Here is a 12,020-nt window from a genome sequence, read left to right on the forward strand (position 1 = left end):
TGATTTAACGGCCAACGGAATATTTGTTACAACATAAAAGTCGTCGTAGGAGGTTCTTTGTTGCAAATTAAAGTAGAGGGGTCTTTATCACTGACTCCATAGTATGGGGGGACTTTATGTTTTTAAAAAATTTATTAAATTCTTAGCTCATTCATCAATTCCCTAGTAGCATGTGGCTCGGACCATCTTGGTTGGGTTCAATCAAATTGCCTCTTATTAATAGCATCGAGAAAACCATGTTTTCAAGAGATGGTGGGTTTATAACTTATATGATTTCTTCTTAGGAATTCTGAGTGAGAATAAAAAAAAAAAAAAGAAAAAGACTGTTTTGGCCTTTAATGGGTGCAACAAACATGAGGAGCAGATGGCACTGTTGAGATGCTGCTGTACTGGTTTGTTCTCGTATTTCCCTTAATTTTTTAAACACAAATTGCCTCTAATAATTGAGTATCCAATAAGATTTAATTTTGAATTTTCATTTCTAGACGACACAACTGTATTTCAGTTTCTTTGTTTATTTGGTAATAAGAATGAGGAAGCAGAAAGCAGTACTTCATTAGAAAATAAACAACAATAAAATTCTTCCGCTATTAGCTAGTCTATTTATTTCTGTAGTCTCTACTCCTCGACTCCCTCGAGCTACCAATTAATGTACTAATAGATCGATCGGCTCTATATACATATAATCTAGGGTATGCACCAGCAGGCCCTGATGGCAACAGACCATAAATGTGCTGGCCTGAGCTGGGTTGATGTAATTAATGTACTAATAGACTAGACTAGACTTGGTTCAACCCATACCATCTGTATGTAGTTGGGAGTCTAGCCAACTAGGCTTTCTCGAGCAAGCATGGACGGGTTCGCATCAACAGTGTGCATGGTTATGTCTGTGTGAAAGTGGTGGGGGAAGCAGGTAGCGCTGGGGGATTAAGAATTTAAGATGATAATGACACCAAAAGTGTATCAAACAGGAGGAACAAGTGCAAAAGGGTGGATGAGTTGGCAATTGGTACTAGTACAAAGATGAAAAGATCAAACCTGTGCAAATACAAATTACAAATTTGTGTTGTATCATTATCTCTGTCAAAGACAAAATTTGTGGCATGTCATCTTGTTTGTATTAGTGATTGAGGTTGGATCATCTAGGCCCACGTTGTTACCATCTTATTCCACAACCAAGCCCCCCCCCCATCAACCATCATCGTAATAATTATGGGCCTGATCTCCCCTGTTGGTAGATCGGATGTACGTGCATCAAAGGCCCCATCCCTCCAAATTGTCCATTCTCATCACAGACCTAAATTGGTGATTACCAATTAATGCTGCTGATTAATGACTATTAATATACATTAATAATCAAATGTGATAGAAGAAATGACAAGAATGAGGAGAATAAAGACAACAAACAGTACCTAGTGTACTGGCAGTGTGAGCATTAGCAGTGTTTACTGGTACAATTATCATGAATATTCCCACGATAATCATTTCGTGTCCTCAATACAACAAAATATACCACTCATACATATTAACAAAAACATCCGGGTCGACCCTGTAGCTCGATAGGACAGTACTCACCCAATATCTCAACCTCCTCAATCCCAGCTTACATGCAAAAAGTAAGTTGGTGGGCCTAAATATCGCAAACAGTGAACCCGAACCCGATGGATTCTTTCTTTTTTCGAACAGACGACTTTCAGGAAAATGTCATACTGGGTCTGCTTGGGACAACTTATTCATGCTTTTTCTTTCTTTACTTTTTCACAGTCAGATGATTAGATTTATGAGATACCTTGTCAAAAAAAGATCCGGACGGGTTGGCGGGTCGACTGGAGAATTGCCACCATTACAGTAAAAGAAGCGACAATTAATGTATCTGAGTAAAAACAAGTAAGTCCCAGACAAAATTGTTGACAGTGCCCTTTATCAATACGGTCAAAATGCCAAAATTGCCCGTTAAATTAATAGTATTTTAATGTATACGAGCGTAAAGAGTATTCGTTAACTTGCTAAGAATTAAGATGGAGAGATGCCATCAACTACTAATCTGAGAATTATAAGAAAAAAATACAGGAAACAGAAAAGAAAAGTAAAAAAGCATTGAGAATGGACGCAGTTAGAAACAAACTACACAAATTATTGTTTCCTAATCAAATAGAAAATGTACAGGAAACAACAATTGCGACCCACCTACCCGCTACCCATTTGAAATTGTGAGCTCAGCTAAAGTTTGAGAGGCATTGAGAATGGGACCCAACTCAGCACTTCAGCATGGCTCATGCCTGAGAGAGAGATGCGCGTTGGTTTCTGTAGTTTTCTGTTCATCACCAATTAATATATTTCAGAGATTGTATTATACAAAGAACCTGACAGGGTCTATGATGCTAAGTCCATCCTTTTCGGTTCAGACAGATATGTGGGTCAAAGTTTTCAGAAGATGGGAATTAAATATTAAGTCTGTTGGATTGCAGATTTCGGTGAAAAAGACACGAAATCACCTTAGAGAGAGACTGAGGGTAAGGAAGAGAGAGACAAGAAAACAATAGAGAGAGAGAAGAGAGTAGAAGAAAAAGTAGATTCCATTTCAATCTTAGGCTCTAGGTGCAAATGCACATCACATACCATATTACATATTACATACCATAATGCATTTGTTTATTAGCAAGCCTCGTCTTGTTATATGTGTTTATATATATATATATATATATATGTATATATGTATGTATTCCTTCCCGCTTGGTGCAACTTCATCTTGTCAAGGTTTCTCTTTGTTGAGAGAGCAACTGGTAATTAACACAGCAGTGTGTTAGGGGGGAGGGCGAGAGATGGAACTTAATGATCATGGTTTCTTAGAGGAGCTATTAGCTCTAAGAAGAGAGAGTTGGGAGACCTTCCCTGCTGTAGGAGGAGGCATGAATGAGTTGTTCAGTAATGGGTGGAGTTTTGATTGTTTTGAAGACAACCCAGGTTTGGTTGTTGGGCCAAATTCATCGTTCGAAGGACTCGCGACCGCCATGTCTACCTCTACTGGTACTGGTTTCGATGGTTCCTTGAATGATGTTTATTGCCCATATGGAGATGGATTTTGGATACCTGAGATGGATGATTCGTCTTCGTACAAGAAGCAAAACGATACCCCATCGTTCCCGTCTCAAGAAGAGTACCCATCCTCGCTCATGGAGGATGATGAACCGGGTCTGCTCGGCGATGAGCTTCGCAATTTCGAGGAGAGGCCGACTACCTGCAAGGTTGAGCCCGTCCAAGCTCCCGAGCTTCCTGTTTTCAACATGGGCCTGTGTTTAGAGAGGAAGAACCGATCAAAGAAGGTGGAGGGTCAGCCATCCAAAAATCTAATGGCCGAGAGAAGGAGAAGGAAGCGTTTAAACGATCGTCTTTCGATGCTCCGGTCGGTGGTTCCTAAGATCAGCAAGGTTTGTTATCACCATTGAACTTCATTCCTTCATTCCTTGATTTCGGTTTTTTGGTTTTTTTTTTCTCTCCAGATTTTCTTTTGGGGGTTTCCATTTTTCTCCCATCTAGATTGATTGGACCATTGTTTCTTACCATCGATCTCCTGCTTAGTTTTTTTTTTTTTTTTTTTTCATGGGCAAACTTGTTGTGCCTCATGACATAGCACTGATGCATGGTTCTGATCGAAATGGGCATTTATGATTGCTAGATGGACAGAACGTCTATACTTGGAGACACCATAGACTACATGAAGGAGCTGCTAGAGAGAATCAAGAACTTGCAGGATGAGATCGAAGTGGGTTCCAATCAGTTGAACCTGATGAGCATTTTCAAGGAGCTAAAACCAAACGAAATCCTTGTAAGAAACACACCCAAGGTATGGTTTTCTGCGAATGAGATGAGATCCTCAGATGAAAAAACTCCTAATTAATCTGATTTTAAGCGAATTACCGAGTCAAAATTTTCTTTTGCAGTTTGATGTGGAAAGAAGGAACCTAGATACCCGGATCGAGATTTGCTGTGCCGGAAAACCGGGATTGCTGCTATCAACCGTAACCACACTGGAAGCACTAGGCCTTGAGATCCAACAGTGTGTTATAAGTTGCTTCAATGATTTTGCAATGCAAGCTTCTTGCTCGGAGGTACGATTCGATCAACACAGTTTCCTTCTTTTCTTCTTCTTTTTCGTTTTTTAGGCCTTGTAGTCCTGTCTTAGTCTTTAGTCCACTTAATGGAAGTTATATTATTCTTTTGCTCTTCTTTTTTTTTTTTTTTTTTCTTTCATGGCTACCACCGATTAGAGTTACATGATCTCTTGGCATGGTTATAGGAAATGGAGCAGAGACCAGTAGTTAGTTCCGAAGACATAAAGCAAGCATTGTTCAGAAATGCAGGTTATGGAGGGCGGTGTCTGTAGAAATGAAGGAAACAAAACAAGGCAGAAAAGAAAATGGCTATTCCAAGAAGACTGAAGCCAGCCATAAGAGCTTGATGGATTGCTGAATCTCTCTGTATTTTTTTACCCTTTTTTTAAGTAAGAGATGGTGCTGTAATTTTTTGTCTTTCGAATAAGTGGTTGCTATTCATCGGGGACCATCTCATCACCCATTTTTATGTTTTTTGTGTTTCCTTCCATTGGGGATGTTTATTATGTAAGGGGTGCTTTTCCTCCACACACCCAAGAGACCCAACTAAAAAAAAAAAAAAAGTGTTTTTAGTTTAATTGCTTTGGTCGGAATGTTTTGGAATTCTGTGGGACACATACTTATGAACTGACAAATGTACCCTTCTAGAAGCCTAGCCTAAGGAAATAGTGCTTAAACCTATCCTCCTGCAACATCCACTCAAAGGCTTCAAACCTCTCTTCAGTAACCAACCAACTAAATTTGTTCTGACTTGCCTCTTGGTGGAAAAAAAACAGAAGGTTGACCCACGGTGATTTCATTCGGCTGATTGTCTGCTATAAAAAAAAAAAAAATGTTCATGGATGGATATGCAAGTATGTTGATGAACAGCATTTTATGATTTAGTTAGTACTTGGATTTTCGATTATTTTTCATTTAATATGGTTTCCAAACAAGCTCGTAGAGAAAATAAGATTTTTGTTTTCAGTAACGACATTGGTTTACTTATTTATTTATTTTGTGAATAATATATAACATTGAGGGTTGAGGCGGCTTTTAAGCTGAACATTTATCTCATTTATAATTTTTATTAACATTTTAATAGAAAGAAGTCCACAGTTAAAGATGCTAATCTCTTATTAATTTCGCCAGTGCAGAGCTTTTGTCTACAAGCCAGAAATAAAGAAGGGGGTTTCATATATAAAGGCTGTTGGCTGCCTCTAACACATACAAAAACATTGTTCCAAATTCAAGTAAATATGAATAGATAACATTGAATGGTTGGCTGGTTGCAATAATGCTCAGTTGAGTTTATTATGTAATTGTTTTCAGCCTTGTGACTAAGTGTAAGATGAACAGAGTTAAATTGGAAATTGAAAATCGATTTGAGCTTAAAAATACAGTTCAATAAGCAAGCTCAAAAAAAAGTTGACACACTTTATGATATAAAACAGGGTTGTCAACGCAAGATCCCTTCATAACTGGAAAGTGGTGGGAAACAAAGTTGTTGAAATAAAATGAAAAATAAAAGACATAGGCTCCATATGTTTCAATGTGTAATGTGTGAAAATTTTCCAAATTCAAATATTTGAGCTATATATTTACCCCTTCTTGCAATGAAAAACCTTGTTTTTTTTTTATAGCGTTTATATCGATCAAAATGAACTAAAGCTTCACCGTAGAAGGAACTATATAATATATAATAATAGTTAAAATGTTTCAAACTGACACATTTCAGAATGAAAACTTCTCATAAGCCTTCTACATTAATTCAAAGTTGAAACTTGAAACCGAGCAATAGGACAAAATTAATAAAATCGAAGTTATTCTCATCAATAGAGTTGGAATTGAACTTGGAACTATAGGCTGAAGCCTCATGGGATCTGCATTGAAAAAAGTTCCTTAGTTACTTGAATTTCATAGTACTTCAAAATCCGATCGAATTCCAGTAGAGTCTAATTAGTCGGTGCCACTGGTAGATGTACCAGGCAGTGGGAGGGGAAAGAGTTCACGAGCAGTAACTAGTAAGCACCTCTGAAAGCTTAGATGATATTCTTTTTTTTTTTTTTTTTTTTTATCAGGAAGATGGCAGATTTGGCCTTAAAAAGCTGATTCTGTCCCATACAAATCTTAGCTTGGAACTGTCAAAAAGATTGGCCCAGTTCTGGGTAGTCCGGCTCCACCTAATCTTGTTCAAAAGAGCAAACCTCATTCAATCTTTTTTCTTTGTCTCCCCCCCCCCCCCCCCCCCCCCCCCCCCCCAATTAAACATGAGTGAGACAAATTAATGCAATGAAGGATTAACTAATTATCACCATTACCCATAGTATATATATCCAAATTTGCCATCGATAATTTCTTCTGTAAGGCTTTGTTGGTCGTGGGTAGTTGAACAAACAAGGTTCTCCAGCCTGTGACAAATGGAAGCTTCTCAAAAGCAAGCTTTTGTGTTTGCTTGCTCATTTGATGGAGTTACAATTGAAAGGGGACCAACAAGTAAACTTGTGACAAGGAGAGGTTGAAAGTTGAAAGTTGAAAGTGAATAAAATACAAAAGTTATTTTCCCCGGCGAATACGTTAGGGTTTTATCATGGGATTGCTCACACCACCGTTCCGTTGCAAACTCAGCGAGAAGTAGCTAGTGGAGTTTGGCTCCATCCTTTACATCGATGTGATGCATAAGTAGCTACTGTTCAACATGCGTACCAGAGTCTGGCCATTGAGTTGCGAGCCCTCTAATCATATCAGGTATAAAAAGAAAAACCAGTGTGCAATGAGTCGTCGGCCATGAAGTTGGAGCAAAATTTCATTTGTGGAATGTCGTGAGATGGGAAAAAAAGATTCTCAGAGAGAGAGAGCAGATCTATCAGTGAATGCTTGGCCTGACAAAGCAGGTCTTGATTAGTGAAGAGATGTCACTTTTAGATGGAACTACCAACTAGGTGAAATTTGTTGCCTCTCAGGAATGGTCCTGATAGAGGCTTTGATTCCTGAGGACAAGTCACTTTGAAAGGAACTTGTGAAGTGTCTAGTCTCTGAGGAAGCAAAGTCAACAGAAATTTAGCTTTGTGTTCCGTTTGGTTGATAGGGAAAATCATAGATTCTTGATTCTTCAACAAGGTGAATTGTTGGAGAGAGAAAATACAGCAAATCAATTTTTGAAAAATACTGTTTCTGACATTCTGGTCCCACGCCTACTTACTGTTCTACCATGCTTATTGCAGCAAGCTTTTCTTGTAATTAAAAGTAAATCATCATACAAGTTTTTGATCGGTCTTGAAAATCTTGCCATTTTCCTTTTTCATGCTAAGCAAACACACCTCATTTCAATTTCCTTCAAAAAACTTGCCAAATTTCCTACTAGTTTGTCACATTTTCTTTGGAACCAAATAGATCCAGGATAGAAACTGGGGTTCTTCCATTTTTGACAACTAGGAGTCTAGCTAGGACTGAAGGGGGAATTAATAATGTAACAACAATATTTGTGTATTTGTGCAGGTTTTTTTCTCTAGCTCTTCATACATTTTCAGCTCATCTAAATTCGAGGTAACTGCCAAATGTAATTGCCCTAACCACAATGGTTATAAAATAAGAAAAAACAAATTTTGTAATGCCTAGTTTCATTTTCATGGATAATGTGTTATTCATGAGTAAGGTGACTCTTCAATAATATTCAAGAACAAGCTAGCTTTTCATGACGTGGACCATAGAAATCTCCTACTTTCTGATCCTCTAGAGCTCACGGGTGACAACTGACGACGTAAACATTTTCTTCCGAACTCTTTTAAACCTCCATCGCCTCATTGTTTCAGATTCATACTTGATCAGTATTGAAACTGGAGATTACCACCACCATACTTGTTTGGGGGCAGTTTGACTCTCCACCTTACTCGTGTCTTCACTCTACAATGAGGCAAACAAAGTGGATGATATATATACTTGATCAGCAAAGTCTGTGCTTTTCACTGGGTTACTTATTTTCTTCCCTTTGTGGATTCTGGGTTGGTTTCCAACCAACTCAGTGTGCAGATACTGAAGGCCATATATATGCATCCGATCGAACCTGCATGTTAGCAATTGAACCTGTGTTCTTTGGCTTTGGCTCTGTAGCTCCACTGATACATCTGTCGTGATGTTGATGTCTTTTGGAATGGTATATATCTTCCTTCTTTTGATAAAAGACGAAGCTGAAAGAAAGACACCCATACAGAGGCGTCATTAGAATGTGCTTAAAAGACGAAAGTTTTTTATACTTGGGATATATATATTAAATTGGACGACTTTGACTATGTATTCCGCTTTTACGAAGAGAAACTAAAGCTAATTAATGGGGTTAAGGTTGATGACGATCGATGGACATTAAATAAAGACTTGAGACAAAACCTTTTCAGCAAGCTTAGGCCCTACCGCCCGATATTTTTGTGACTGGGGGAGGCCAGGGGGAGAGTTCACGTGTAGAAATTTGAAAGAAAGCAGCAGTTTAATAATTAAGGTATTGGAAGCAGATCTAGTTAGCCAAAATCATTGACGATGCCCGAAAGTTGAGACCAGCTCTTGCTGTTGTCCCATAAGGCGGTAGAGATGTTCCATTGTCGCCATGTAAATGTATGCAAGCTCTGAAAGGGAATAGGGATAAGCTACCCTTCCATGGTGATGGTTGTACGCGCGTATTCTCACCCGACAGAACTGCCATGTATATATATGGTTTCCCTTTCACAGCTTGAGACAAAAGGCCTCGGAAGATAAGCCGTCACTGTTTACTTTTTTAGTTGAGAAGGAAAGCACGACCAGTATCAACTAGTATGTAGTCCTTGCTCCATCTGTGTTCTTCTTTCTTGCATAGATCCGGTTTTGAGGCTATAAAGACAAATACATTATTCTGTGCAGTGTTAAAAACACTTTGTATATTCGATGGATCCGTATAATTACTTTTAATCTTATATGATTGTCTCAATCTCAAATCAATGTCCTCAACCCTCCCCTATTAGCTAGCTATCAAGAGCTAGCCTCATAACATTCTCAAATGCCAACAATCCTCATAACCCCTTCTCTTCAGGAAACAATATATGAAATTTGTTTTCTTCTGTTAGCAGTCAAGCTCCGCCGCTCTCATGGGCTCTTGTCATGGCCCGGGTGGGGTCTGGGTCTCCGATTCCGAGATTCTCCCTCCGGCCTGACATGTGACAACAAAGCTAGCTACATGCATGTGAATGTATCCCCTGTCCCTGGTTCAATGGAATATCATATACCGGCCTGTTCTGTATTCTACAACAATCCCCATGACGCCGTGACTGGTTCTAGATCTTGTCATCCACGGCATGCAGAAAGTTGAGCCTTAATTTCTCAATCTCAAGACTGTCCCACTTGACGTTGAAGATGATGTGCGTGGCTACTGGTTTTCATCAGTACCCGTGAGCAGAGCACACAAAGCCATTAATTGCTTAATTAAGCATTGCAAATGATTCAGAGAATCCCACTACGTGAAGACCATCCATTCTAAAACATGTAAAAAATAAGTGTACAACGAAGAGTAGTATTCAAATACCCAGAAGAAAGAAAAGAAAATCCCAAAAAGAGAAATATCCTAAAAAGAATAATCTGGAGGAATACTAGTAAACAATGATCGGCATTACTGTGTTATCCCCGCCCCACAGTAAAGAGTAAAGACATGGTGAGTGGTGAGAACATGAAAAGTGAAAACGGAGGGTTTGATTAGTGAAGAGAAGTCATTGTAAAAGGAAATTAGGTGAATTTGCTGTCAGGCAGAGATTCTGATTCATGGGTACGTCGCTTTGAAAAGAATGCAATTGAATCTCTGATCAGGAGGCAGCAAAAATCAGAGATTTAAAGAGAATAGAAACAGGGTTGTTTCAATTTGCTGACTATTCAGTATTCACCGTGGACCAAAGAATAAACTGAAAAAAGAAGGGGTCATATGGAAGACTGTATATGAAATTAAGAATTCTCGGGGGCAATGTTTGGATTGAAGTGGAGATGCATGGAATTGCTGGAGAGAAGTAGCACCACCCCAATTCCGCAAGGTCAGGGATTCAGTCATTTGTCTGCATATATAAAAACGACACATGGAAATCTGGAAGTTTGCGGAAGTGAAGGCGCCAATCCTGCAGCTTCAGAGGATTTCAAACGGGAAAAAAAAAAAGAAGAAATACTTAAACCTCACCGTGTTCTCTGACAAATATTTAACCCCCCGTACTCTTACTTCTGCTGCAAAAACCTCCTTTCATGTTTCAAATAAATAAATATGCAGATTGCAGACACACTTCCTTTAATTGTCCCAGATGGAATTAATACTGTAACTTAAAACAAGGCTTTAAACTTTATTGCAATGAAGATTTAACAAATTACTCAGGTGATCGATTCATTTTATTCACTTCATCCAGACAATCACTGAAGAGTGAACAATGGTGTCTACTGTAGCACACATTCATAAAAAGGGAATGTCATAATTTCAACATCTCCCTTACAAGGATACTTTGTATATCTTTGCATCGATGCTGTTTCAGAAAACGGTGCTGTTGATGTGTCGGTTGGAAGTCCTATTTTCTGGGAAAATGGTGTCTTTTTATTTAAAATCGTTGCTGTTAGGTAGGATGTTTACTGGGGCAACAACTTTTTTTGTTTCATACCAATGCTCCAGGAAACATTTTCAGCACTGGTACCCATTATTCAGTGCCACATCATTGCCACCTCACATCTCTATTGGCAGCAACAAGATGCAGTTCTAAAAAATGTCAAATTCAACGTTGCTCCAAGCCATGCCTTCTCAATTTCCAAGGCATGGATTGGAGCACTGTCTTTTATGAAAAAACGGTTCCAAACAAATTCCTATTTCCTGGAGCACCATTTTTTTCGAAGTGGCACTGATGTGCCGCCATTTTCTAGAACAACGACAACGATGCCAAACAGACGCTAAGTGAAAGGGGTGTGTTCATATCGTTTGCTAGCTCCTTACTCGCTTTTAAGAATGATTGTGTTCATGAAATGGATGAGAGAAGCTTATCGTGGGTATTTTTAATTTTCCCTTTAATATGCTGAAATAGCTCAAACTCAATTGTTTTTTTAAGAAAAAGAAGAATTTATTGATATGTAAAGGAGGGGGGGGGCACGAGACATTACCCATGAAATAAAGAAATAAGAGTGGAAGCTCAATACAAACGAAAAATAAAACAAAAGAATAAAATTAATTTAAGAATAATGGGGTGATAGCCTTTGTTTATTCTAAAGGATCTGCAAACATTTCCTGAGTAAGATTCCTCCTGGATCTTCTTGGATTTAGCATTCTTTTTCTTCTTCTTACTTTCCACTATCACCCAAAGCCATTTTGTCTCTGTGAGTATAGTAGTATTAATCAGTTTTTCACCTAAAGGATCACCTTTCTTTACAGGGTGGCTATAGGAGCAGAAGTCATCCTGCCTACATTATTAGGAGTACCCTCAACTCTATAGTGATGGCCTCTACTAAAAAGGAAGTTCACATTGTCATGAATTCCAATCTCTTGGGTCCCGACTCCATTGATTTTCCATTGGCCAAGAAAAATACCACTTTCTATCATTGCTTTCTTTTTTCATTTGTTTGACCTATTTCCATCATATCTTGTGATTCTATGTCAGAAAGCCCTTCCTCAACCTGATCTTTTTGTTCCTTCTGTGTCTTTAATGACATTTTGTCAAATACCTGTTGTGTATTCCACCTCACGTTGTTCCATGACTTGCATAGGCGTGTTGTGGATTACACAGTTGTTCATGGAGTCATTTTTACGAACACTTGACATGTCCCCAAGAATAGTAAGTTAACAAGCATAGGATCTTGATTAAAAAGCCTTAGCAGCTCCACATATTAACAAAATGAAACAAATGAACCCCCTTGCTCCCCATGGCAAAATTCCCAATTAGTACCCTGCACTTTGGC

General features: G+C 38.6%; 1 protein-coding gene across 1 annotated transcript; it reads left to right on the top strand.

Moving 5' to 3' along the window:
- The first annotated feature begins 2,596 nt into the window (after positions 1–2,596).
- On the top strand, positions 2,597–4,690 carry LOC104595568 (transcription factor bHLH93). Its single transcript, XM_010256350.3, has 4 exons — positions 2,597–3,428; positions 3,677–3,844; positions 3,942–4,109; positions 4,298–4,690. The coding sequence occupies exons 1-4, from the start codon at positions 2,823–2,825 to the stop codon at positions 4,382–4,384; spliced, it is 1,029 nt and encodes a 342-aa protein (XP_010254652.1). The 5' UTR covers positions 2,597–2,822; the 3' UTR covers positions 4,385–4,690.
- The last annotated feature ends 7,330 nt before the right edge of the window (positions 4,691–12,020 follow it).

Source organism: Nelumbo nucifera, chromosome 5 (genome assembly GCF_055504915.1).
Source record: "Nelumbo nucifera cultivar China Antique chromosome 5, China Antique-T2T, whole genome shotgun sequence".
Lineage (NCBI taxonomy): Eukaryota > Viridiplantae > Streptophyta > Magnoliopsida > Proteales > Nelumbonaceae > Nelumbo > Nelumbo nucifera.